The sequence below is a fragment of the Squalius cephalus genome, assembly GCF_949319135.1.
Source record: "Squalius cephalus genome assembly, chromosome: 19".
Classification (NCBI taxonomy): Eukaryota; Metazoa; Chordata; class Actinopteri; order Cypriniformes; family Leuciscidae; genus Squalius; species Squalius cephalus.
The window spans coordinates 18,024,463-18,051,957 of NC_137140.1; the positions used below are offsets into that span (position 1 = coordinate 18,024,463).

General features: G+C 40.1%; 1 protein-coding gene across 1 annotated transcript; it reads right to left on the reverse strand.

Moving 5' to 3' along the window:
* Positions 1 to 21,218: 21,218 nt before the first annotated feature.
* On the reverse strand, positions 21,219 to 23,452 carry LOC307146674 (E3 SUMO-protein ligase ZBED1-like; the record flags this gene model as incomplete). The annotated part of the gene is made up of 2 exons (XM_079850882.1): positions 21,219 to 22,237; positions 22,987 to 23,452. 2 exons carry the CDS (start codon positions 23,450 to 23,452, stop codon positions 21,219 to 21,221), a joined length of 1,485 nt encoding a protein of 494 aa, XP_079707008.1.
* Positions 23,453 to 27,495: the final 4,043 nt, after the last annotated feature.

Genomic DNA, 27,495 nt, shown 5'->3' on the forward strand with positions numbered 1-27,495 from the left:
GCTTTGCTGCGGGAACTGCACAAACCTATGGCGAAGCGGCTGGCGCGCGCGAACCAATCACGGTGCTTTGCGAATGGCTGTGGCTTCTGGCTATATAAGCAGGCCATTTTGACATAGGAATCAGATTTAATCTCCTTCAGCGAACTCTTCACTTCGCTGTTTCTCCTGCTAAGAAGCCTTCGCCGTCGATGAGCCCCAGCAGCGGAACGAGCGACCTGCAACAAGCAGCTCAGAGAGCTGGATTAAACAGGATTCATTTTTCTAAGAGTGTACTGTCTCCCAGCCAAAGTGTAACCTTCCTGGGAACAGTGTAACAATATTAGCTCAAAGGGGAAATATTAATAATAATCCATAATTACTAATTATGATTAATTATTAATATTTGGGTCAGTTAATTAGATTAACTTTGAGGTAAGCCAATTAATATTACAATCAATTAATCAGTTCCAACGAACGCTTTGATTATTCATTTATTCTAAGAAAAGGGTATATTTCATGGTCACTGAAAAATAATTATTCCTTAGCATGTACAGCAATTAGAGCATACTGTAACAAGATCAAGATCGTAAAAGGGACTTTGTATGCAAACAGAGGATCAGAAATCAAATTCATAATTGTGCACAAGTTTTATTAACTAAATCACAAACATAACTAACACTAAACAAACATACATACATTCATACATACATACGTACATGCATAGGTAAAGGGGTGAGTGATGTGGAACCGGAAACAGGAAATAGAACTATGGAGCAAGATCTATTTCAGTATGAAAAGAACCATCAGCTGATCATTTTCTCAAAATGATCAGCTGATGGAGCTCGCAGCTCAAAGGGGAAATATTAATAATAATCCATAATTACTAATTATGATTAATTATTAATATTTGGGTCAGTTAATTAGATTAACTTTGAGGTAAGCCAATTAATATTACAATCAATTAATCAGTTCCAACGAACGCTTTGATTATTCATTTATTCTAAGAAAAGGGTATATTCATGGTCACTGAAAAATAATTATTCCTTAGCATGTACAGCAATTAGAGCATACTGTAACAAGATCAAGATCGTAAAAGGGACTTTGTATGCAAACAGAGGATCAGAAATCAAATTCATAATTGTGCACAAGTTTTATTAACTAAATCACAAACATAACACTAAACAAACATACATACATTCATACATACATACATACATGCATAGGTAAAGGGGTGAGTGATGTGGAACCGGAAACAGGAAATAGAACTATGGAGCAAGATCTATTTCAGTATGAAAAGAACCATCAGCTGATCATTTTCAGAACACCTCATTAAATTGATATACTGTACTTGCATGGGCAATTCTTGAAGTGGTTCAAGATTGAATTCGTCGTTGGGTCCTTGAGTGTCAAAAGTCATGGTGCAAGTTGCAATCGTTTTTTTTCTCCGTTGGATGAAGAAGATAGGATGAACTGGTATTGTCGCTGTTCTCATGGCTGGAGTGCAGATCGTGGCCTACACGTTCTGGGCCGGCAGGACACAAAGAGCACATGGTGAAAGTTGCGAGGGACTTCGTCCGTGTTGAATGACGTCACTGAACTCCTGAAGTTGTCCTTGATGCTGGAGTGAGCACATGTCCTTGATGCTTCGAAGCCTCCTGCCCTGGGCCTGTTGAGGCCATGCTGGAACACACGGCATCCTTAAGGTAAGAGTTGTCCGTTTCCTTCTTGGTTGGATTTAAGAAAGGCAGGCTGACTCGGCCTGCAGAGGCTTGCAGGGCCCAGTGGGGGGGGGGAAAGGGGGTCAGCGTGAAGATGGCACACCCATTTGGAGGAATAAGAGCCAATAAGAAGTGTACTTCCTTTGGAGGGAAAATGTATTTTTTATGACCTTTGTTCAAGCATGCTCATTTGCCATGTGTACTTTCATTGGGTGCTTAAGAAAAGAATCTTCAAGATTCTTATAATTCTAATTCTTATAATTCAAAATGTAATGTAAATTAACAAATTGGGGACGCAGATTGGAGTTTATAGAGACCAAACATGCCACACATATAATTTGGTTAACCATAATATGCAAAGTCTGAAACATTAATCCAATAGAGTTTAAAAGAATATAAAAGCCACACCACATAAAAGAAAATCATCAGATGGGAAAATTAGATACATGTTTACACATTTCTCAAGTGGTTATATATATAGAATATATAGGATTACAGGGTTTATTTCTCCTCCTCTGCCAGTATTTAAGTGAGATTCACAGCTTTCTGGAGACATTCCGTTCGATCGTAAAACTCAGTCTCAGTGTGTGTCCTGTAACAAGACCGCGTCCTGCCAGTGTGTTCATTTTTGGAGGACGTTTCACAAGCCTTATTTGGGAGAGTGAGTTTGCTGGATTATTCATTAAATAAATTAATAATTTGTGTGTGTCTGGTCCAGACGCTACATATCCCCCCCCCCCCCCCCCCCCCCCCCCCGTCGATCGTTGTTGTCCCTCTCAAGGACAACCATGGACGACGTTGGAAGTGCAGAAAGATCAGACACACCTCTGTCTTACAAGGCTGGAAGGCCATGGTGGTCTCTGGTTGTTTGTGTTTCCTGTAGCGGTGGTCGTTCCATCAGGTGATGTAAACATTAGCCAAGTCCAGGTCTTTGAGTTTGCAGCAGGTGTCGAGGCAGCAGGTGCCTTGACAGAGTGTCACCTGTCATTCTGAAGCCCATTAGTTTTTTGGGCAGGAGTTTGCTTGTGGTAGCAGGAAGTGGTTAGGGCTCTATGTAGCATAAAGAGGTTTTCAGGCCGAGCTAGTGCTGGTGGCAGGAGGTCAGAAGGTAGTTGTTAACCTCTCAGTCACGAGAAGTCTGAAGGATTGAAGTGTTGCTACGTCCTTATGGCGGTGCTGAGGTGAGCTTGCCTAAGCTGGGGTAGGCAAGGAGTCGGATGCTTGTACTTTACAGGACTCCTCGGGTGAGTCCTGTTCAGGGAGCTGGTTTGCGAATGTCAGCAGCTCCTGTTGCTGTGAATCAGGTGTGTTCAGCTGTCCTTGTGGAGCCTCCGATTGACACCTGTGTGAATGGTGTGGAGTAGGATGTTGTCGTTGACAGCCGTTGGTCATCCTGTGGTGTTTGCAGGTTGAGGGTGTTGCCCTCCATGGCTTCTCCAAGGGGCTTGGCTGGTACCTGGGTTGTTGCCATGGTGACAGTTCTGTGCTGGTCCTGGGCATGCTCAGTCCAGCTGCGTTGAATCTGGTTTGAAACTCAGTCTCTAGCTGGTATGTGAGGCTTTGAACACAGGTCCGCTCCTTGTGGGACGCTGTGATCTTTATGTGAGGTTGTTTACCTTCTGTTTAATACCCATAAGGTGGGGTAAGGAGATGATACTCTTGATCAGCTCGGTGTGGCTGTAACTCTGGCTTGGGTCAAGGGTCGTTAGTCCTCTTCTCTCATGGTGCAGTTACGTTTGGCTCTGGTGCTGTAGGATGTCTGCAGTCATGGGTGGAATAGTGTTCCTTGCGATGGCTTGCCAGTCCTTTTGGTCTCCTGTCTGGTTAAGGTCAGGTTAAACAGAGGATCTGCGACATTTTTGGCACATGAGTGGAAAGAGACTAATGCATGGCCCTAAAGAGTTCAGAGCTAAGGTTTGATAGGTTAGCTAGGTATGTAGCATAAAGATAGGTGTTTCATGTGTAGCTAGCTTGTCAAGTGTGTCTTGTATTCTTATCATCTTAGCTGTGGGTGTTAGTAGGCTAAGACTTGTGTGGTTCCGAGAATATTTTCTGGAAAGGGCATAAGCCGAGAGAAAATAAATGACTTAGGATGGTTCTTATGGCTAAATTATTTCTCTGGACTTAACTGGTGGTTCACAACGGGCTTGACGAAGTGAAGGATAGGAGGAAAAGGACAGTTTTCCTGTTCAGATTATGCTTATTATCAATCCTCAGGACTATAGTTATGCCCTAGTAATCGTTGAGATTAATTGTTTTGCAGGGTCATAAAAATGAGTGCACTTGTTGAAAATAAACAAAACCACAAATAAAGCTGTCTATGGTTCCTTTCTGGGCCCTATGGGGACTGGAACCACATTAGAACAAAAGGGGAAATGTAAATAAATAAAATAAATGAAAGAATAGACAAGTGAATAGTGGACAGCTATTATTATCAATGTAAAATAAAAAAAAATAAAAAATAAAAATAAGTGATCAAAACAGCAGGAACGATCTGAAATTGGGCATAATCAATAGCACAAGTGGCTAAACTTTTGATGTGCTTGGATCAGACTCCATAGTGGGTCACAGCTGCTGTGTGTTCAAAGCACACGATCCCTGTGTGTGTGTCCTTACAAAAGTTTACTCAACATGCTGATTAAAATTCTCATTACTATAAGAATTCTTCTCTAGCTACACAGTTTACATGTAATTAAATTTTGGTTCAATTTACAAGGTAACTGCAAATTTAGCCGACAGCACTCAGCAAGGACTACTCCTAGACTAGTGGCGGTAAAATTCAGCTGGGAAGAATTGAAAGTAAGGAAAGAGAATGTGAGAGATCAGAACCCTAACTGGGGTTAGAGGAAAAGTATGATAGATCACTTTGCACTGTGCACAGTACAAGCTGTAAAGGCTTCAAGTAAATGATGCTAACCGCTAACTGTAGCAGTTATTATTTAGCTTAGCCTAAGCTGAATTGACGCTAGGTTAGGTTAGGTTAGGTTAGCTTTGCTATCTAGGCTGGTTTGTTTACAATATGACGTCACGAGTTTGCACTTCCTGTGACAGGTCATTGTCATGGGAACCATGTCAGAGCGATTCAACAGTCTATGAAGAATGTCTGCACATTTGAAATGAGTCATACATGTTTAAACAAGTTAAAATGTGGCGCCTATACTTTGAGTCTTTCCAAAACTTGATGTTACATTCAGTAAAATGCAAATGTGGTTTGGCATTTGAAACTTTTACTCGTGTAACGCTTCTCTTTACTTTAAACAACTTCTTCTACTTGTTTAAAAAGTAAGGAAATGGATTTGCTGTAAGTTAAAGCTTGTCTAAGCGTACAAGGTTACGTCCATCTCATGCATAAATATTGACTTTCAGCGATTGAAACAATTTTGATCACTAGGTAGCTCTGCTTGTAGATGCAGCCCAAAATTTAGATGAATTACATCAATCTAACAATAATTTGTAAGGCCTTTACATTGTAGAAAGGAGGGGCATCACCCAAGTCTACGTGTATATAACACTGTGCTGAGATTTCTTCGTCCAAACAGATTAAACAATGCTGCTCTTTGGATTTCTCCAATCAAGCAGAATAATAAATACCGGTACAGCATGCCGCTGAGTTGAGCTTCCTTTGTCAAACAGACTTACGCTTTAATGCTGAAATTACCGATACTAGTTAAAAATCTAAGACTTTTTATTCTTAGTAGAGATGTCAATTACAGCTATCGTTTTATCTGCACATAAACAAGCCAGTAACTAGTGATCAAAATGCGTATCGCATGTTGTATCCTATTTGGATCGGAATGATCAAATGCGCACTTTTAGGATAACAGTAGTTTAAATGAAGGGACGCTAGGTCGTGTTAGTTTACGCAGCTCAGGTGGTTTGCTTACTATCTCGCGTCAGGGTGACGCATGCCCTATTTACAGTTAGTATGTCATGTGACAAGTCATTGTCATGGAAACGAACATGCGGCAGTGCCAATTTCAAACAGCAGGTGGCAAATGTCTGTATGGTTCAAAAGCAGTGCATAGTCTGTTGGCACGTGAGGCTTACACATGCATTCAAAATTTTCTTTAAATCAGTAAAATTCTAATTTTACTACTGCAGCTTCCTACTTCTTTCGACACACATTTTCATCTACTTTAAAAGTTCTATGTCCTATGCTGACTATGAACTTTGTAGCAGAGGCTTGCATTGTGGGCAAGCGGTGTGCCTTCTGGTTTGTTTGCAGTTCAGAGTCACTGGGGTCTTAGGAACCCTTTCTGATGAGGCCTTGTGTTAAAGGGCTTCTGCATCAAGTCACACATCGTTGAGTTTCAAGATGAACTCAAGATGAACGATTTCGCCGACTAGATGTGCTCTGATCAACGCTAGGTCTATCATTAACAAGATATTTATTCTCAAGGATTTCTTCACCACACACGCTCTGGATATACTCCTTTTGACTGAAACCTGGATTTGTGCTGGTGAGTCCGATGCTCTCATTGAGCTTTCACCCCCAAACTGTAAATTTTTCAACTCTCCCAGATCTACTGGACGTGGCGGAGGAATAGCGATAGTTTTTAAGAGGAGTTTGATTTGTAGGTCCTTGTCACCTCCTTCTTTTTCCTCCTTTGAACTTAGCATGTTTGTATTAGGTCGATTAAATCCGATACTTTGTGCTGTAATTTACCGCCCGCCTAAATACAACAAATATTTTATACAAGACTTTTCTGAGTTCCTGGCTGGTATCATGACAGATTATGACAAGATTTTAATTGGAATATGGCCATACGTTAGACCTTGTTTTATGTTATGGGTTCCCTATTTTTAATATTCAAGTACATAATGCTGTTTTTTCTGATCACATGCCTGTCCTATTTGATCTTTCTCTGCCCTCTGATAGTTTCAAACCGTCTGCTCCTATGCGCCTATGTCATGTGCTTAAGCCCTTCACTGCTGCTCAATTTAATTCTGCTTTTATAAATAAAATTGAGTCTGGTAGTAGTTTTCTAGCTAACCCTGACACAGAGCAACTTCTTTTGTCTTTCCTTTCCAACTGTGCCGATATTCTAAACTCTGTTGCTCCTCAAAAAGTCAGGTGTCTCCGATCTAAATCTGAGCCTTGGCTCAATGATGTCACCCGTGAGGCCAGACAAGTATACAGGAGAGCTGAGCGCAGGTGGAAAAAGGACAAGCTTCATGTATCATATGAAGTCCTTAAGGAAAGCTTGAAAAAATATCAGAAAACTGTTAAAGCTGAAAAAATAAAATATTTTTCTGATATTATTTCCGAAAACTGTAATAAACCCCGGGTCTTGTTTAAAACTATTGATTCTCTATTGAACCCTCCACAGTCCTCCAGCTTGGAAGCTTCATTTGAAGTCTGTGAAAATTTTCTTAACTTTTTTTTAGACAAGGTTGCCACTATTAGAGCCCATATTGCATCCCCTGCCTTAGACCCTTTAGTTAGCACTTACTCGGCTGTTCTAAACCAGTTTGAGCCTGTGTCGCTTGCAAACCTTGCTGAAATTGTCATGAAATTAAAACCTTCATATTGCCCCACAGACGTTGTGCCCCCGCGCCTCTTTAAGGAAGCCTGGGAGACCATTGGCCCGACTGTTCAAAAAATTATAAACAGTAGTTTGGTATCAGGTGATGTTCCAACATACCTCAAAGAAGCTGTTGTGGAACCCCTGATTAAAAAAAGAAATTTGGATTCCTCGGTTTTATCTAATTATAGACCTATCTCAAAGCTTCCCTTTTTCTCAAAAATTTTAGAGAAGACTGTACTTCTACAATTGCAGTCTTTTTTAAATGTGCATGGAATTTTTGAAATTTTTCAATCTGGTTTTAAAGCTTTTCACAGCACTGAAACAGCACTCCTACGAGTTTTTAATGACCTCTTGTTAATAAATGATTCAGGAAATTCTGCCATATTAGTGCTTTTAGACCTCACTGCGGCATTTGATACAGTTGACCACGCAGTCTTAATCTCTCGTCTAGAGCACTGTGTTGGTATTAGAGACACTGCTTTGCAGTGGTTTAAGTCCTATTTAGCTGGGAGATGCTTTTCAGTAAAGTTTGGAGATTTTGGTTCATCGACTGCCCCCCTTCCTTGTGGTGTTCCACAGGGTTCTATTCTTGGACCACTTCTCTTTTCTTTATATCTCCTTCCCCTAGGAAATAAAATATTTAATATATAGAAACATAATTAGAAAACATGGCATCTCCTATAATTTTTATGCGGACGACTCTCAAATATATCTTCCCCTTAAAAGAGGCGAAAGTAACTCCCTCACATCTCTATTGGAGTGCTTAAAAGATATTAAGGCCTGGATGGCTTCTAACTTTCCTAATCTAAATGAAGACAAAACCGAGGTCATTGTGTTTGGATCCAGTCGGGTCAATGATATCTTACCTGTTGACCTGGGCTACCTGAAACAATATGTAAAACCCTCAGTCACAAATCTGGGTGTCAAAATAGACAATGGTTTTAAACTAGATAAACAAATAAATAATGTTGTTAAAACCAGCTTTTATCATTTGAGGCTTTTATCTAAAATTAAACCTATCTTATCCCCTAAGCATTTTGAACATGTGATTCATGCTTTTATTTCAACGCGATTAGATTACTGTAATGCTCTTTATATTGGCGTAAATCAAACCTCTCTCTCATGCTTACAGTTAGTACAAAACTCAGCCGCACGTCTTTTAACCGGAACTCGCAAGCATGAACACATAACACCAGTCCTGGCCTCGTTACATTGGCTTCCAGTCCATTTTAGAATATATTTTAAGATCTTATTGTTTGTTTTTAAATCACTAAATGGTTTGGCTCCGTGTTATATTTCAGACCTATTACAGATTTACACCCCCTCACGGTCACTTAGGTCTAGTGAGCAACTTCAGCTGGTTGCTCCAAAAATCAGGTTAAAAACCAGGGGTGACCGCGCCTTTTCAGCTGTCGCCCCTAAACTGTGGAATGAGCTTCCTCCACAGGTCAAATTGGCCCCAACCCTTGAATCTTTTAAATCTCGTCTTAAGACTCATTTATTTTCTCTGGCTTTTAACCCATCATGTTAACTGTGTGATCAATATGTTGTTTTAGGTGTGTATATGTTTGTTTTATGTGTTTATATGCACATATGTTTATATGCGCTTTTATGTATTATCCCTTGTTCAGCACTTTGTAAACCTTTGTTTTTTAAATGTGCTATACAAATAAAATGGATTGGATTGGATTGGTTGAGTGGGCATTGCGTGGGGCGGCCAAAAATGGTGATTAACTGGTTTTGGAAGAAATGGTTCTTGGAGCTGGTGTTTTCCTCTGTCACAGGTTCGTTGCAAGATCCAGGGTAAGCTCGTTCGGAGTCTGTGGTAGTAGCACAGGCACTTTTAGGTCTGTTTGGTGTCTGGGCAGTGCCCAGTCTGCATTCAGACTCTTAAGTCTGAGAATCCTGTTATGATGGCTTGTTCCAGCTGCTGGTAGTTAGACTGGATGTTTTCTGGCTGCCGAGCCAGAAAGCGTTGCACCTCTGGGCTGGATGTGATCCAGATCAGATAGAGTCTATCTTGGTGGTGCACACTCATCAAAGATTGCAGGTGAAAGTCAATGTATCGCAGGTAGGCGTGGACGTCGGGGTCTCCTGCAAGCTCTGGTGTAAAGGCAGGGATGTTACTGACCATTCGCTGGAGATCTTTTAGTATCACTTCATGTGCCGTTTCAGGGTTTGTCTGAATTAAACCTTTTCCTTTTTCTCTCAGGACACTGGCGGGTGAATGTCAGGCCGAGGGTTTGGCTCCCCCCCCCCCCCCCCCCCCCCCCCCCCCCCCCCCCCTGTGCAGGGCTGGGGGAGCTTACGCGGCTGATGTGAAGTTCAGCAGGATACATCTTTCTTGTGGGGTCCATTTGCAGGTGGTTGGACTGTTTCGGTTCTGTTCAGGACCACATTGCGTTTGTTTATAATGTTGCAGCCTTGCTGAGTCAGTGTTTGGACTTCAGCTCTGGCTTTACACTGATGGCTTTAGTGTCTCTTTTTGAGTTCAACCAGTTCTTTAAGTTCTTTGATTGAAACAGTTCTTTACCCGTCTGTTGGCAGGTGCTCAGCAGCTGTCAGCCGCCTGAGGACTGGTGACCTCTTTCAGTTGCTTCACTTCTGTTAAGGTCTTTGCATCTGTCCTGTGCCTGCTGATGCTGAGCAGGATTCGTTCTCTGTGGGATTCTGTGGCTGGCAGCATTAGTTAATTTACCTCCTGTTTGAGGCCTGCGGGAGCGTGGCCAAGGAGAAGATGATGCTGGTCAGCTCTTGGTGGCTCAGGCTGGGTGTCAGACATCCGCTTTCGTTGTCGTCTAACGGTTCCCTTCTCTGCCTCGGCAGGTCGTTGTCTGCTTCAGGCTGAAGGATGTCGAGGACGTTGCTCTGTCGGTTTCCAGGTGATTCTGGTGGGTGGCAGGGCTGGATGTCTGAGGCCTACTGGCATACTTGTGGGAACACAAGAGAGGAGTGGCAAAGGCAAATGCAAGTTTCTACAGAGGTGGTAAGCTCTGTGGGAGAACAGCTATGGGGCTATTAATTTAGTGTTGGTGAGCACACAACCCAAGGGATTTGAGTATCTAAGTTGACGTGCTTTAAGCAGCATCGACTGATGACTGGACGTTTACATGTCATAAACTATTACTCAAAACTGATGCTGATGGTTCTTTTCACATGTTGTACTACAAGAGTAACAATAAAGTAAAACCAAAATAAGAAATAGGATGAAACCAGAAAGGAAGAGGAAGAAAGGAGTGTTTTACCTATTTAAATTTAGCTAAGAGGTAAACAGGTGTTGCTTATGAGTTAGGCTGCTGTTTAGACTACTAGCAGGGACACATCAAATGTCAAGGTCAACAGAAGAAGAAACAACTGGAAGCGTTTCCAGTTCTGCCTGGGGCCTACTGTGCGTTTGCGTTAGCCGTACTTCATGTACTTAGCTTGGTGCTAAGGAGTGAGGAGGGGTAAAACACAGACAGGAAGTAGGATATTAATGACCTGTGTAACTCACTAAGGAAACAACAGTCGCTAGATATTGTAATCCTATAGAGAGAGGGAAGGTGTTGATAGTAACTAAATAAGGTAAAAGTAAAGGTAGAATGTCCTTATAGCTCCAAGAGAAACTAAAAGGAAAGGGAAAACGTACCAAGTGACTTAATTAAATTTCAAATTTAGTTAACCCTCAGGGGTCTGAGATCACGCCGGCGTGATCTGCTCGATTTTTTTCCTTATGAGTTGATTGAGACCCGAAATTCTCTTTTGACTTTGATTTTACAAAACAAGTTTCATACATCAATCGATTCTGTTAAATGTGTATTATTTTTGTGTATACTCACAATAAAAACAAAGTGTTGTGCTTTTTGCCAAATAAAGAAAAATAAACACGAAGCGAGTTCTGCCTTCTCTCTGTCCGTGTAGTCCATTCTGAAACGCGTCCGAAAATGAACTGTAGCTTAGCGAATACTCAGTCAAACAGGCATTCAGACACACAGGCATGAAGCTTGAATTCTCTACTTTTTAATGAAGTAATTTATATAAAAAACAAATATTCTCATCTTGTGAAATCTGTATTAAAAGAGAGCGATTCCAGTCGACCTCATTAGAGCTAATTCAAATGTAATGTGACTCCGCCCACAGAGAGCGCGTGCTATTCAAACGCAAATGGCTGAGGTAATCCACGCAATCCTGTGAACGCCCCTATCATCAGCACAAGAAAACCAAAACACCAGTTTATTCAGAACATTACTTGTTTACAACGCAGCGCTGTGAGGAATAATGACGAATACGAGGAATACGAGCTGAGGAATACTAGTAAGTTTTTCCTTCTCAGGTTTCTGTTTATGAATGAATGAACGGCATAGATGCGCGCTGTTTACCACAGCTGGCAAAAAAACAATATTACGTGACAGTTGACTTTCAAACATTCACAGATACCTCAAAACAGAAAGTACAAATCCTTTCTTTAAAACGAATTTCGTTTTGTATCAATTGTATCTTAATTTTAATATTTTTTTCATTAACAAATTTCCTGGATTTAAAGTAAATATAGGCTAGCAATCACAACATAAGGTGCTTGAACTGGAGATCATCAACCAGACCGTAGCCTACTCGCCTCACATGTCTAAAAAATGTGAAATATATTTACATTTACAGCTGGTTCTAAACAAAACCATCCAAAACAAAAAAACTATGTAGCCTAATAAATGTGCGTTTCTCCGGTGCGTTCACTAGCCTACTGCAGTCAATAGCCTATCGTATTTTTTTTATTTTTTTATTTATTTATTGCACAAGTCATACATAAATTCATTCATTCATTCATTCATTCATTATTACATGCATGAACGAATAAAAGAATAGAAAAAAAGGAACATGGAGAAGAAAATCTTATGATACCTGTCGCTTATTTGTGCACATCAGAAAAATAAATAAAAAACAGCTACTTTATAAATGGATCAACCCCAATCCTCACCCCAAACACCAAATATTTTCAGTAATACCTATCTTTACACTTAATTATCATCATTTTAAGCGTGTGTAAGCGTATTTCATGAAAACAACGTTACAGTCAGGTGAAATATGAAAGACAACATTTTGTTTAGTAGATTTGGGTACAGTTTTTACTGTAGAATATACTGCCTCGTCAAATAAGCTTTTGTTTAGCAATTTCTATATATAAAATAGCCTACTATTTTTGTCAAAAATAAAGTCATCAACTAAGATGTTAGCTGTTCCAATGTTGGCTATATTCAAAGTAATGAATACATAGATAAAATGTAGGCCTATAATCTTTTTTTTACAAAGAAAGAGTACACTTGAAATATTGTTGAAATTGTAATTATTGTTGTAATTGTAACCTTTTTAATAAAATAGCAAAACATATTTACAAGATAGATGTAAGCAAAATCTTAAATGGTCCTTGCATTGTGGCTCAATCAGTTGTCACACCTGAGTGAATGGCTCATCATTATGCAGAGTGGGTGGTAATTCAGGTGAAAACCACTCCTCGTTCACGCCCCCCTCGCATATTGGCTTTCCAAGCAAAACCTGTTTTACATCAATTTAAATCAATGTATGGTTTTATGTGAACGATAAAGCAAGACTATTTTCACATAATTTTGAAGAAAAAACTATAGGCGATGATATCCTTTAGTCAAAAGTCTTATTGCCACATATTTAGCCCCCTGGGGTCGACGGTATCGCCGGCGATACCAGCTCGCTTTTTTTCAGTTCAGTTCAAAAGAAATTAATTTTGCTCTGTGGACTTTGATATTACAAGCAAGTTTCATACATCAATCGATTCTGTTAAATGTGTATTATTTTTGTGTATACTCACAATAAAAACAAAGTGTTGTGCTTTTTGCCAAATAAAGAAAAATAAACGTGATGCGAGTTCTGCCTTCTCTCTGTCAGTGAAGACCATTCTGAAACGCGTCCGAAAATGAACTGTAACTCAGCGAATACTGAGTCAAACAGGCATACAGACACACAGACATGAAGCTTGAATTATCTTCTTTTAAATGAGGTAATTTATATAAAAAACAAATATTCTCATCTTGTGAAATCTGTATTAAAAGAGAGCGATTCCAGTCGAGCTCATTAGAGCTAATTCAAATGTAATGTGACTCCGCCCACGGAGAGCGCGTGCTATTCAAACGCAAATTACTGAGGCAATCCAAGCAAACCTGTGAACGCCCCCATATCAGCTCGAGAAAACACAAGTTTAATCATATCATTGTAGCCTACGTGTTTACACCATCTGGCAGCGCTGTGAGGAATAATAATAATGGAAAATCTACCTCAGAGTGCGGGTATTGCAGGAGAGAGGATCCGAATATGTAGTAAGTTTTTTTTCCTTCTCAAGTTAATCGCGTTTCTGTGAATGAATGAACGGCAGCCGCAGAGATGCGCGCTGTTTACCACAGCTCGCAAAAAGACAGTTTAAATTTAAATTGCGTCTCTGTGTGAATGAATGATGATGTTTTAGCAAACTGTATTGCTATACTGAGTTGAGTAAAAATCGACAGAAATATGTTGAAATAAAATGTAGGCTATTTGTATAAGCAACGTATTAAACTGAAAATTAACATTTATATGCCCTAATATTTCATAAAAACAACGTTACAGTCAGGCGTTTCTGTTTGTGCATGAATGTTTCGGTTTTAGCAAACTGTATTGCTATACTGAGTAAAAATCGACTGAAATATGTTGAAATAAAATGTATTTGTATAAGCAACGTATTAAACTGCAAATTAACATTTATATTTCTTATAATAAAAATGAAAGACCTATGTTACAGACATATGAAAGACAACATTTCGTTGATTAGTTTTGGATAGATTATACATTTTTACTGTAAAATATCTGCCACCTCAAATAAGCTTTTGTTTGCCAATATTTGCTCATGTTAAATATAGTATGTTTTGTCAAAAATAAAGTTATCAAATAATCAATCAAATCCTTAACTTTGAAATATGTATGATAAAATGTATACTTTAGTTTTTACAAAGAAAGATTACACTTGAATTGTTGTTGTAATTGTAACCTTTTTAATAAAAAAATATATTTACAAGGTAGATGTAAACAAACTATTAAAAGGTAAATATAAGCCTTTTCTTTAAATAATTTTTATTGTGTTTTATTAGTGACAAATTTGGGGAGAGGATAAATATTCCAAAACTGAAAATACAGTATGAGAATTAACTGCACAATTACTAGACATGTTTTCCTTGGATATTATAGGCCAAATTGCAAGCACAATATGTGGAAAAATAAAAAAGAATTGAGATGCTTCCAACTGTTGCTCTTGCATTCTTGTCGCTCAGTGACTCACCTGAATGAATGGCTAATTAAGTATGCAGGCCCCACTGTCTCCTCAGGTGTGAACCACTAAATATGCATGATCGTTGACGCCCACTCCGCATATTGCCTTTCCAAACAGAAAGTGCTTTGCAAAATTCAAATCAATGTATTGTGTTATGTGAATGATAAGGCAGGGTGATTTTCACATCATTTTGAAGAAAAAACACTAGGTGATGACATCCATTAGACAAAAGTCTTATTGGCACATATTTAGAATGTGTTTTATGGCCTTATTTCAGAAACTTTCATTTTTCATAATTTCATTTCACAAAATTTCATAAACATTATTCTCTCAAAAATGCAGACATGTACATTCTTGTTGCTCACATATTATGGTAGTCCTGTTTGTGCTAAATAGTGTGTAATTTTTTTTGCCATTAATATGTTTATAAGCAACTGAAAAAAGCACAAATGTCAGGGCATGTCAGAACATCTCAAGGACCCCAAAAACACCTTAGACCCCAGAGGAAAGGCAGGCTGACTCGGCCTGCAGAGGCTTGCAGGGCCCAGTGGGGGGGGGGCCCCCCCCGGATTCACTTGGAGCTGCAGTTTAGGTCTGAGGGCAAGAGCTAAGAGGGCCGGATCTTGTGGTCAGTGACTTTTAAAGCGTGAAGATAGCACACACATTTGGAGGAATAAGAGCCAATAAGAAGTGTTCTATGTGGCACCACCACATAAGTTTTAGAGTTTTTTTTTTTTCATGTATAATATTGTAATTATTAGCATGAAAGGAGAATCTAGATGTATCTCCATTACTATGAATTGTGTAGTGCTCCATTGTACCTGTCATTTGTACTTCATGACGTGACTGTGTTTATGTTGTCGCGGGCTAGATCAGCTGACTGTCAGTTATCAGCTGATTGGAGTTACCTGACCAAAACCACGTCAGCTGACTGGGGAATGTTTTTTGTCAGAGGATGACGCACTGAGTGGGAAAAAGAGGATAAAACGCGCGAGAGTGGATGAAGGAGGGAGCTTCAAGCGTACAGGGAGACTACGTGAGACCTGGGACTAAGCTCGTACTTTAAAACCTGCTCACCAACGATACGGGCTTGATTGCAGAGAATCAACATCCTTCGTTGGTAATCAACTCCCAAAACCGGTGAGAAGGATCCTCTTTGTGGGTCTAACGCTGGATATTTTCATTTGTGCGTTACATCTTGCCGCGGTGTTTTGAGAGACTTGCTTTGTGGATACTGTTCCGTGCTGACGAAAGTGCGTGGCTTGGTCACATAGACATTCAACTTGTTGCACAGCTTGTGGGACATTATGTGAATAAGACTGTCTGTTGTTGTATGTGATATCGTTTGTTTGGGAAATATATGTCACATTTAAATCTATTGCATTTCCGATGTCTTCCTGAAACAATTAAGAAGCAATTTCATTAATGAGTGTACTCAGTCCATGAATCCCGTGATTTTTTGTTAATAATCTAAAAAACTACATAGCAGATTGTTACAACTTAATTTGGAGGGAAAATGTCTTTTTTATGACCTTCATGACCTCAAGCATGCTCATTTGCCATGTGTACTTTCATTGGGTGCTTAAGAAAAGAATCTTCAAGATTCTTATAATTCTAATGCGTCACAAAGTTAGCAAAATGTAATGTAAATTAACAAATTGGGGACGCAGATTGGAGTTTATAGAGACCAAACATGCCACACATATAATTTGGTTAACCATAATATGCAAAGTCTGAAACATTAATCCAATCATGAGATGGGAAAATTAGATACATGTTTACACATTTCTCAAGTGGTTATATATATAGAATATATAGGATTACAGGGTTTATTTCTCCTCCTCTGCTCTGGTAATGGCTCATGCGTGGCATTCAGGCCACTTGCGCATCAAAGTGAACCACGGCTGTATCAGAGCCCTGGCTCCATGGAAAGTAGCCAACTGGTACCAAATGGGCGTAAACATGGGAGTGGTTTCGAGGAGGAAGGTGATTTCAGCAGACGCCCCCAACCTAGATTGGGGAGCCCTGTTCGAGGGCAACGCTTCAACCTATGTTGGGGAGCCCTGTTCGAGGGCAGCCCTGTTTGAGGGCAGGCCCTCCACTTATGGCCCCTCAACAGGTACCCGGAAGCCTCCCAGAAAAGGTCTTAAACACCATCACTGAGGCTAGAGCACCGTCAACTAGACGCCTCTATGCCATGAAATGGTCAGTGTTCACCGACTGGTGCGCAGCCCGGGACCTTGACCCTTATTCAAGTGAAGTTCCACTGGTACTTTCTTTTCTCCAAGAGCTGCTGGACACGGGTCGAACCCCCTCCACGCTCAAAGTATATGTGGCGGTCATAGCAGCCTTCCACGCTCCTGTGGCCGGCCAGTCACTGGGAAGGAATGACCTTGTCGTGCGTTTCCTCAAAGGGGCCAGGAGGCTGAATCCGCCTCAACCACCTTTTATACTGGCCTGGGACCTTTCCACGGTTCTCAGGGCCCTGAAGGGACACCCTTTCGAGCCACTTCAGTCAGCTGATCTAAAACTTCTTTCACTGAAGACCGCACTTCTGCTAGCCCTAGCATTGGTCAAGCGAGTGGGTGATTTACAGGCGCTCTTTGTGAGCGCTTCCTGCCATGAGTTTGGGCCTAACAACTCCAAAGTTATCCTCAGGCCCAGGCATGGCTATGTTCCCAAAGTGCTCTCGACTCCGTTCAGAGCTCAGGTCATTTCTCTATCAGTTCTTCACCATTCGGAAGAACATAGAGATGTGTCTCTACTCTGCCCTTTTAGGACCCTTAGAGTCTATTTAGAGCGTTCTGCCCCATTTAGGCAGTCAGAACAGCTCTTCATATGCTTCGGTGGCCACACCAAAGGGCTTCAAGTCACCAAGCAGAGACTATCACGATGCATAGTAGACGCTATCGCTTTAGCCTACGCTTCAATGGGCCTTCCTTGCCCCATTGGCATTAGAGCTCATTCCACGAGAGGCATGGCCTCATCTTGGGCCTGGTCCAGTGGTATACCAATTGAAGACATCTGTGCGGCGGCCGGCTGGTCCTCGCCGTCCACATTTGTAAGATTTTATAACTTTGAGGTTCCTGCTCTGCAGGCTCAAGTTCTTTCGGTATAAAGGCCTTGGCCTCGGGGGAGCCCAAGCCTTTTATTAGCCCTCTGTGGGGCCCGACATGGTCCGACCCCCATTGGATTTGACCTTAGCTCTACGATTAACCTTGGGCATCGAGCCCTAGGTGATAGTTAAGGGCGAAGTGTTAAGCTGATAGCACAGCATTTTAAAATGAGTTCCCATAGCGTATAGCTACGCAATACAAGAGACCGTTCTCGAAAGGGAACGTACTCGGTTACTAATGTAACCTCGGTTCCCTGAGAGTAAGGGAACGAGTATTGCATACAACCGTGCTATTACGCTTGGTACAGGTGCTGTTGCTTTAGTCGATTTAAACCTGATTCCTATGGCGAAATGGCCCCGCTTATATAGCCGGAAGCCAAGAGCGAGGCGCAAAGCACCATGATTGGTTTGTGCGCGTCAGCCGCTTCGCCATAGGTTCGTGCAGATCCCGCAGCACAGCCAATGAGCGCGCTAGTCAGCTCTGCTCTGTCCTCGTTGTGAAGCTGCACAGCGTTTTTAAATAAAAGCTTCAATATTCTTGAGAAAAGGAGTTTTCCCATAGCGTATAGCTATGCAATACTCGTTCCCTTACTCTCAGTGAACCGAGGTTACGTTAGTAACCGAGTACGATATCCCACAATTTGGGAAAGCTTTTGTGATTTTTCTGGTTAATATTAAGATTTAAAATTCACAAAATATATATAAAGAACACCTGGGTTGTTGTGCCTTGTATGTATATACTTATAGGGCTTCATAAAATAATAATCATTTTTACATTACAGAAAACAATTTTTTGGGGGAAGAAAGCTTGAATTTCTTCCCCCCAAAAAATAGTTTTCTGTCATGTAAAAATTATTATTGTTTTATGCAGCCCTATAAGTATAATAGAAAAAATAGTAATAGTATAAAAAATAGTTTTCTGTAAAGAAAAAAAATATTAGTATTGTTATTAACTGTAAATCATTAAAAAGGAACACTTCGGTACACTACACTAGAAAAAAAAATGGATTATCATATGTTACTTCAAATGTTTTCAGATGTTATGAAATGAGATTGGAGTAAAAAATGGAACGCAACTGGAAGAAAACAAAACTAGAGGTATTTCGCATTTCATGGAAAGAGAGCTCGATTACGTACAGAGAGGCTTTAAAAGCTGCTAGATCTGCTTATTTTTCAACCCTATTAGAAGAAAATAAACATAATCCTAGGTATTTATTTGAAACAGTGGCTAAACTAACGAAAAAGAAAGCTTCAAACAGAAGTTTCCAAGCAGCACAGCAGTAATGACTTTATGAACTTCTTCACTTATAAGACTGATAATATCAGGGACAAAATTATAACTATGCAACCGTCTACTACAGTATCACATCAGGCAGTGCATTGTAGTCTCCCTGAGGAAAAATTTGATTCATTCGTTGCTATAGGAGAGGAAGAATTTACTAAACTCGTTAAATCATCCAAATCTACAACATGTATGTTAGACCCTATACCGACTAAGCTACTGAAAGAGATGCTTCCAGAGGTCATAGATCCTCTTCTTACTATCATTAATTCGTCTTTGTCTCTAGGATACGTACCAAAAAACTTTAAGCTGGCTATGATTAAACCGCTTGTTAAAAAAACGCAACTTGATCCTACAGAATTAGTCAATTACAGGCCGATCTCGAATCTACCTTTTCTGTCAAAGATACTAGAAAAGGCAGTATCTTCACAACTGTGTTCCTTTCTTGAAAGAAATGATATCTGCGAGGATTTCCAGTCCGGATTTAGACCGTACCATAGTACCGAGACTGCTCTCGTTAGAGTCACAAATGATTTGCTCTTATCATCCGATCGTGGTTGTATCTCTCTATTAGTGTTACTCGATCTTAGTGCTGCATTTGACACCATTGACCACAATCTTTTAAATAGACTAGAAAACTATGTTGGCATTAGTGGAATTGCACTAGCATGGTTTAAATCATACTTATCTGACCGTTATCAGTTTGTAGCAGTAAATGAAGAGATGTCTTATCGATCACAAGTTCAGTATGGCGTACCACAAGGCTCAGTACTAGGACCACTGCTGTTCACTCTGTACATGCTACCATTAGGAGATCTCAGTAGGAAACATGGAATTAGCTTCCACTGTTATGCCGACGATACTCAGCTCTATATTTCTTCAAAATCTACCGAAACTTACCAATTCACTAAATTAACAGAATGCATAGCTGATATAAAAAATTGGATGACTCGTAATTTCCTACTTCTAAATTCTGAAAAAACAGAGATTCTAATTATTGGACAAAAAACTTCCTCACGTAATAACCTAGAATACTGTCTAACACTTGATGGCTGCTCTGTCAGGTCTTCGTCGTCGGTTAGGAACCTGGGTGTGCTCTTTGATACCAATCTTTCATTTGAAAGTCACGTGTCTAGTATCTGTAAAACCGCATTTTTCCATCTTAAAAATATATCTAAATTACGCCATATGCTCTCATTGACAAATGCGGAACAATTAGTTCATGCTTTCATGACATCAAGGCTAGATTATTGTACAGCTCTACTGGGTGGTTGCCCTGCACGCTTAATAAACAAACTACAGCTAGTTCAAAACGCAGCAGCTCAAGTTCTTACTAGAACCAGGAAGTATGACCATATTAGCCCCGTTCTGTCAAAACTGCATTGGCTCTAGGGCTGGGCGATATGGCCTTTTATAAATACCGCAATATTTTTTGGCCATGTCACGATACGCGATATATATCTCGATATTTTGCCTTAGCCTTGAATTAAAACTTTGATGCATACAATCACACCAGTATGATGATTCTATATGTCTACATTAAAACATTCTTGTTCATACTGCATTAATATATGCTAATTTTAAACTTTCATGCAAAAAAGGGGATATCACAACTAAGTCAAAGTTAACATAATTGTATTTATTAAACAGTGAGTGGCACAAACATAAAATTGTCAACAGAAAGTGCATGTTTTGTGCAAAATTGTCAGAGACAACATTTCAAAACAAGACATTAGGGCACGCTTGTAACTGTAATAGCTGTAACTCACATGGCATTTCAAAACACAAAATTAAAGTGCACTTCTTGTACATAATGCCACCACTACAATAATTTAAAACAAATAAAGTGCCCTTTTGTGCATGTTGTCATTAAGATGACATTTCAAAACAACACTAAATTTAAGTGCACCTGTTGTGCATAATGCCACTAGGATATTTAAAACAAATATATATAATGCGCTTTTGTGCAGGATGTCACAGGTAATTTCAAAATCAGTAAAATAAAAAATAGCTGCATAATAGGAAATCAAATGTTGGAAAAGAAAGTGTATTTATAAAAAGGACCCTCCTTTTAGTTTTTTAATAAACAATCCTATGGTTTCAAACACAATACCTAAACATAAAACAATTCACAAAAGGTGAATCTGGTCCATTATGGAAAAGTTTGCAGCTTTAGTTTTGGTTTCTTCTGCATGAAATATATGGCACAAATAAAAAGTAAAAAAATATGTAGTTGTATTTCGTGCATACTATGTTGTCCCTTTGTAACAACAACCAGTGAATACCAGGTTGTTTAGAGGTTTTGTGCCAAAAACACAAGCCTATCAACGGCGTCTGGTTTGAGAGATGCTCGATGGCATGTAACTATATTACCACTGGTACTAAATACCCTTTCCGATGGGGAACTGGTGGCGGGCACACACAGATATTTTTTTGCCACATTTTTCAGGTTTGGGAACATTTCCTCATGGTCGTTCCACCACTGCAATGGATTTGCTTCACTGTCAACATTAACAGACTGCAAGTAGGCAGACAACTCTTTTTCAATAAGCTCTCTCTGCGACAGTGTGGCGGAAGATGTTGCTGCAGTTTTAAAGAAGCTGCCCAGGGATTTCTTCCTTAGTGGCTCTTCTGGCTGTGATACCGTTGTTGCATCTTGAGGCAGTGAAGCAGCCAACTCAGCTGTGCCCTGGTCAGTCTCATAGAGCATTGCCTCCATCTCGGTTATGGCTCTGCTCTTGATGGCCTCACATTTTTCTGTGCAGTATGTTATCTTGAACCTGGGATCCACTAAGCCTGCCATGTCCAGCAGGTCGTTAGTGGAAGGATCAGAATACTTCTCCCTCAGGTAATCCAGGATGGAGGCTTTGATAGACTGGGTCAGTGGGGTGTCATTCTCCTGACGTGCCAAGAGGCTGGACTGGAAGAGATGGAGAACAGGCTTGACATAGGACACTGTGACATAGCTCTCACCGGATAGAGCGTCGGTGAATTCCAGGAGAGGTTTGAGAGCCTTGTGCACTGACTCTAGAACTTCCAGGTCTTGCCAGGTGAGAACGAGATGCCGGGTTTTCTTGTCTGCAGCCAAGACTTGAGAAATAGCCTGCTCCTGCTCCAGTACCCGCTCAATCATCTTCTCTCGGGATCCCCACCTGGTAGGAGACTCACTGATGAGCTGGTGTGCTGGGAGATTTAGCTCTTGCTGCGCTGTGGCCAGGTCTCTCCTCCTCTTCCAACTGAAAGAGAAGCTGCTCACTACCTTCTTGCACACAGCAACAGCACGGTCAATACGGGGGTCCTTCATGCTTCTCTCTGAGAATGAAAACAAACATTTAAAATGTTATAATAATTTGAAAGGGTATAGTAATTGTGAAGAAATCCACTCAGCCTAACACTAAACTAATTCTTGGTAATTATTTATTTATATAGTACTGTGTAAAAGTGAAGATGCTATCAAAAAATATAAGTTTCAAAATATAAAAAAATGCACAATAAAGAGCAGTCTACTGACACACTAATGCAGAAAAAGAAAGAACATGTAACTCTAAGGTGCCTAAGCTAGTATAGTACAGTATGTACTTTTTTGAAAAATCACTCGCATTCATTCTCTCTCTCTCTCTCTCTCTCTCTCTCTATCTCTATCTCTATCTCTCTCTCTCTCTCTAATATTCAATACAGCTTTATTGGCATGGGAAACATATGTTAACATTAAATTCTGTGTTATGACCATGCAGTAGGCTATTATAACATTGCTCATAGGGCTGGGCGTATCGCATGAGATTGTTATGCGCATCTCGTCAGTAAAGCCGGTTCCTTGATTAGTAGTAAATCGCCATCACCTGCTTTCAGATGGAGCGGTGTTAAATTAACACTCCTGGGGCTGGGAGTGTATGAGTCCACACTCAAGAGTGTAAAGTGTTAAAATATGAGTGTTAAATTAACACTCAAGAGTGTTAAAGTTAATGAGATAATTAAGTGATTAATTTAGTGATGATTGAGCATTATTCTCATATATCAATAAAGATAATTACTATTTTATCACAGTGGTAAAAAACACTCACCAATTGCAAGATGCAGGCGATGGCCAAAACACTGTAGACGTGTCCAGTGGTTCAGGCTCACAGCTTTGACGATGTTAGCGCCGTTATCGGTGGTGATGCACACCTGACGAGCTTCATTTAAATTCCATGACATGAGAGCATCTTGCAGGCCTTGTGCGATGATCCCGCCAGTGTGATCCTCAGGAAGAAAGCTCGTCTGAAGGCACTTGCTTTTCAACTCCCAATTGTCTATATAGTGGACCGTCAAACTGAGGTATGGCTCACATGTTCGGCTGCTCCATATGTCGGCAGTTGTTGAGAAGTGGGTCACATAAAGCTGACTGGCCAGCTCTTCCCTCACTTTAATGTACAACTCAGGCAGCGCTTTCTCTGCAAAATATTTGCGACCCGGCAGATTATATCTTGGGTCAAGTGTGTTGATGAGCTTTCTGAACCCGGGCTTTTCAACAACATTAACCGGGGCCATGTCTTTCGCGATGTGGTGGGTTACTGCACACGTTATCTCCTTCTGTTTTTGACTCTTTTTGTCGTACGGCGTTGATCTGGAAATAGAAGAGGCCAGACTCAGTTGCGTGAGTGCTGGTTGCTTAGGCACTTTCTTTGATATTGCACCGCTCTGAGATGTTGTCGTGCGGAGTTTCAAGCACTCTTCATTTTCTAGCGGGTGGGTTCTCAAATGGTGATATAAATTTGATGTACTGCTACATTTTGAAGCGATGCTTTTGCGACAGATTTTGCATATCACCGTTGTTTGTTCAACATCTTCCTTCTTGAAACCAAACCACCGCCAGACGATGGATCCTGTGCTGTTTCTTTTTTTTATTAATTCGTCCTCCTCCATGTGTAACCGTTAGCACCTGCTGCCGCTATCTTTCTGCTGGTCGAGGGCGTATGACGTTGTATGCGCGACAGACTGACGTTTGTAACTACCGGTATGTGCGTTTGTTTTGTCTCTATGTGAGAGGGAAAGACTAGAAAGAGTGTGAGAAGCCTGGAGTTAAATGTCCGCGAGTATGTAAAAGTTAATCTACAAACAAGCATCAAAAATAAAATAAAATAAGCTTCTTAACTTAGGTTATCAAGGTAATCATTATGCTTGCGCTTCGATGCTGGACAGGACAAGAGGGGGAAAAAACAAAGGAAAAAAAAATGTCCGCGAGTTTCAGGATATAGTAATTTTCTACATCGCACGGACTACAAGCCGCGATATATCGAGTATATTCGATATATCGCCCAGCCCTATTGGCTCCCTATTAAACATCACATCAATTTTAAAATATTGCTGATTGCTTACAAAGCACTAAATGGTTTAGCTCTGCAGTACTTGAGCGAGCTCTTAACGCATTATAGTCCTTCGCTTCTATTGCGATCTCAAAATTCCAGCCAGTTGATAATACCTAGAATATCAAAATCGACTGCTGGCGGTAGATCCTTTTCCTATTTAGCACCAAAACTCTGGAACATCTTCCTAACATTGTCCGGGAAGCAGACACACTCTGTCAGTTCAAAGCTAGATTAAAGAATCTCTTTGACCTAGCATTCACATAATACATTATAGACTTCTATAATTCAATGTTAGCATAGATTAGGTCAGCTGGAACCGGGAACACTTCCCATAAATCCTGATGTACTCGTTACATCATGAGAAGAATGGCATCTACGCTAATTTTAGTGTCTTTGTTTATCCCGAGGTTTTCCCGCAGCCTGCCGGATCCAGGCCATATCCAGATCTGACGAAGGACCTTCGCCTGGACCCGATGTCAAGGCAGTGCTGAAGTGCCAACTAGTCTCTCCCTATGGAGGATCCCTTTGCCACTCTACAGATAAAGCGTCGTCGGGAAAACTCAATTTGCGTATCTACCCCGAATTGATAAAATAAAATAAAATTCTGTATCAAAACTATAAGGAAATACAGTACTTTGTTTAGGCTTGGTTTGTAGGGAATTACAAACCTGCGCACATATATTCAAACGCACTTAACTATAGAACCAATTCTTAATGCGCATGTGAACGCCATCAGCGTTTATCACAGGTTCGGGTTTAAAGTTTGTGTAGAGAGAATGGTGTCGTCTTAGCGGCCCCTAATTTAATAACAAATGATTGTTGCGACGGAAGCGAATCAATCAAAACTAACTTTAGCTGGAAAATAACTTTATTAAAGAACCGCTATAAAGCCAAAACAATCTTACCTTAAATTATACGTTTATCTCTGTAAAGCTGCTTTGAAACAATCTACATTGTTAAAAGCGCTATATAAATGAAGATGACTTGACTTGAAAACATATCCTGTTTGGCGCGTTTTTCTTTTCAAATGCACAGCGCGAGTGACTCAAACTCACAGCGCTTGCAGAGAACATTTACTGAAGAGATCGAGTTGCTCCTCGAAACATTATTGTTACCTCATTATAATAAACATCTATGTTTGAGCAGATATCCACGAACACAGTATTTCATAGTAAAAAACGGTCTATACATTATAATATTCATCATGTTAGTGTAAACACTCATACTAGCCTACTTTTATATCATGCTATTGTTAGAAATGTATTTTCTTTATCTCTTTTTCTTATCTCAGCTTTGTCCATAAGAACAGCCTGTTTAGGGAAGAAGGCCCTTTGCCGTACAGTAAAAAGGCCTTGCTTGCACATTCGTTTTGAATGTACGTAAGGCAACATCTGTTTCATATTAGGAAGGACCCTCAGATTCTGAGGGAGAGAGGGTCCTGTTCTTTTCCATGTATGGTAAAGAAAAACCTTCGGACCACAAGGCTCAGAAGGAAACTTTACCGGATATTTACCATTTATAGTTATGTTATACAACAGTATATATGATACTTATGATGTAATTTATGTTCTTATTGGTTGAAATCATGATACTCCCTCTATATTCTCATTATATATTCTTTGTGTAGAATACTGGAAGCTAAGCTATTTTCCTGAGCTTCCCAGCGCTGGTCTTTCTTTTCTTTTATTCATTCACTACCCAAATAAAAGACTTAGAGAAAAAGGCACTTCGTGTTGGAATAACTTTATTTCTAACAGAAATGGGAGCTCGTCCGATCTACTCCAGATGGTAAGAACATTTCTTTTTTTAATAAGAACGGTTTCTTACTATCTGCTGAGATAGATGATTTTTGATACGTGCCGTGAGTTGTACCATATTTGGTATTAGATATCCTTGCAATAGCAAGAAGGACGAAAGGCAGACCTGATCAGTCTTTCTATCGTCATGGTTTACCTCGTGTTTAATTAAAGCGTGTTTTTAATTAAGACGGGAAGAACGACAAAAGAAAGTGATCTTTTATCGTTACTTTTTGGGTGTTCCTTGTGTTTTAATTAATACAAGAAGAGCGTGAGAAAAAATTGATCACTTTTTCTGCGTTTTTGGTGTTACCTTACTTTTGTAAGAAGGAAATATTGTCGCGAGATATTTCAAAGTGCTCCGTTCCTTCTTTTGTGGTTGTGAATGAATGATACAATACATTCGTTTATTTTGATTTCTTCCTTTTCTATTCTTTTTATCTCTTTGTTTCTGTGGCCAAATGTACTAACAATTGTAACTGCAGAATTGTTCTCTTTTGTTCTCTATTTGACTGTTTTGAAATTTGTTTACTTTGAATTGAGGAGAAATTTTTGAGTGGCTTAACATGGGTAATAAAATATCTCCTCCGTTAATTGATGAAACTCCAAAGGATTTTATGATTCGAAATGATCAAGCGTTTATTGTTGAACCATTTTTAAGTAATCTGGCAGGCTGGAGCGAGGGCAAAACACAATTAGATGCATATCCTCACGAGGGCACATTTAAAGATGCTGATATGCAAAGTGCTAAAGACATGATTTTTGGTGGATGGGGCGATCCGCAATGGGACACATCCTATATGGAGAAATCTTTTAAAACTTAGCAAAATATGAAAAAATATTGGGATCAAGGTCCATTCAGAGTTAAAAATACCGAAAATAATAGTTTTCCAAACGCTGAATTGGCTGTGAAGGAGACTGCGGTTCCTGTTCTCCCTTCTCAGGCTGAGAGGGAACAAAAGTTTCTGCAGGAGGAAAAAAAGTCTCTGCCGGGAGAGACACAGACGCTGCCCCTCCCTCCCAAATACGAGAGCATTCAAGCTCCTGCTGAAGAACCCGCTAGAAATAGATTATATCCAGACTTAAAACAAGCGACTGCATTTCGTTTTGTTGAAACTTCAGACGGATTTAAGGTTCATCCGCTAAATATTTCTGAAGTAATGGCTATCTGTAAAGAACTGCCAGATCTCCACATCAGTTTGTGGCTGTTTTGAAACGAGTAACAGCGTACAGCCAACTGACTGGTAGGGATTATCAATATATTTTAACTAAAACACTACCTGCTGACATTACGGAGGAAGAATTGATTGAAGCGGTTGATCTTTTGAATCCTGTTAACGACGTACCACCGTCACGCCGTCTTGTGAAAACAGACCCTGAACCGATTGACCTCTCCAAATCTTTTCGTGGTTTGAGATTTAGAGATGAT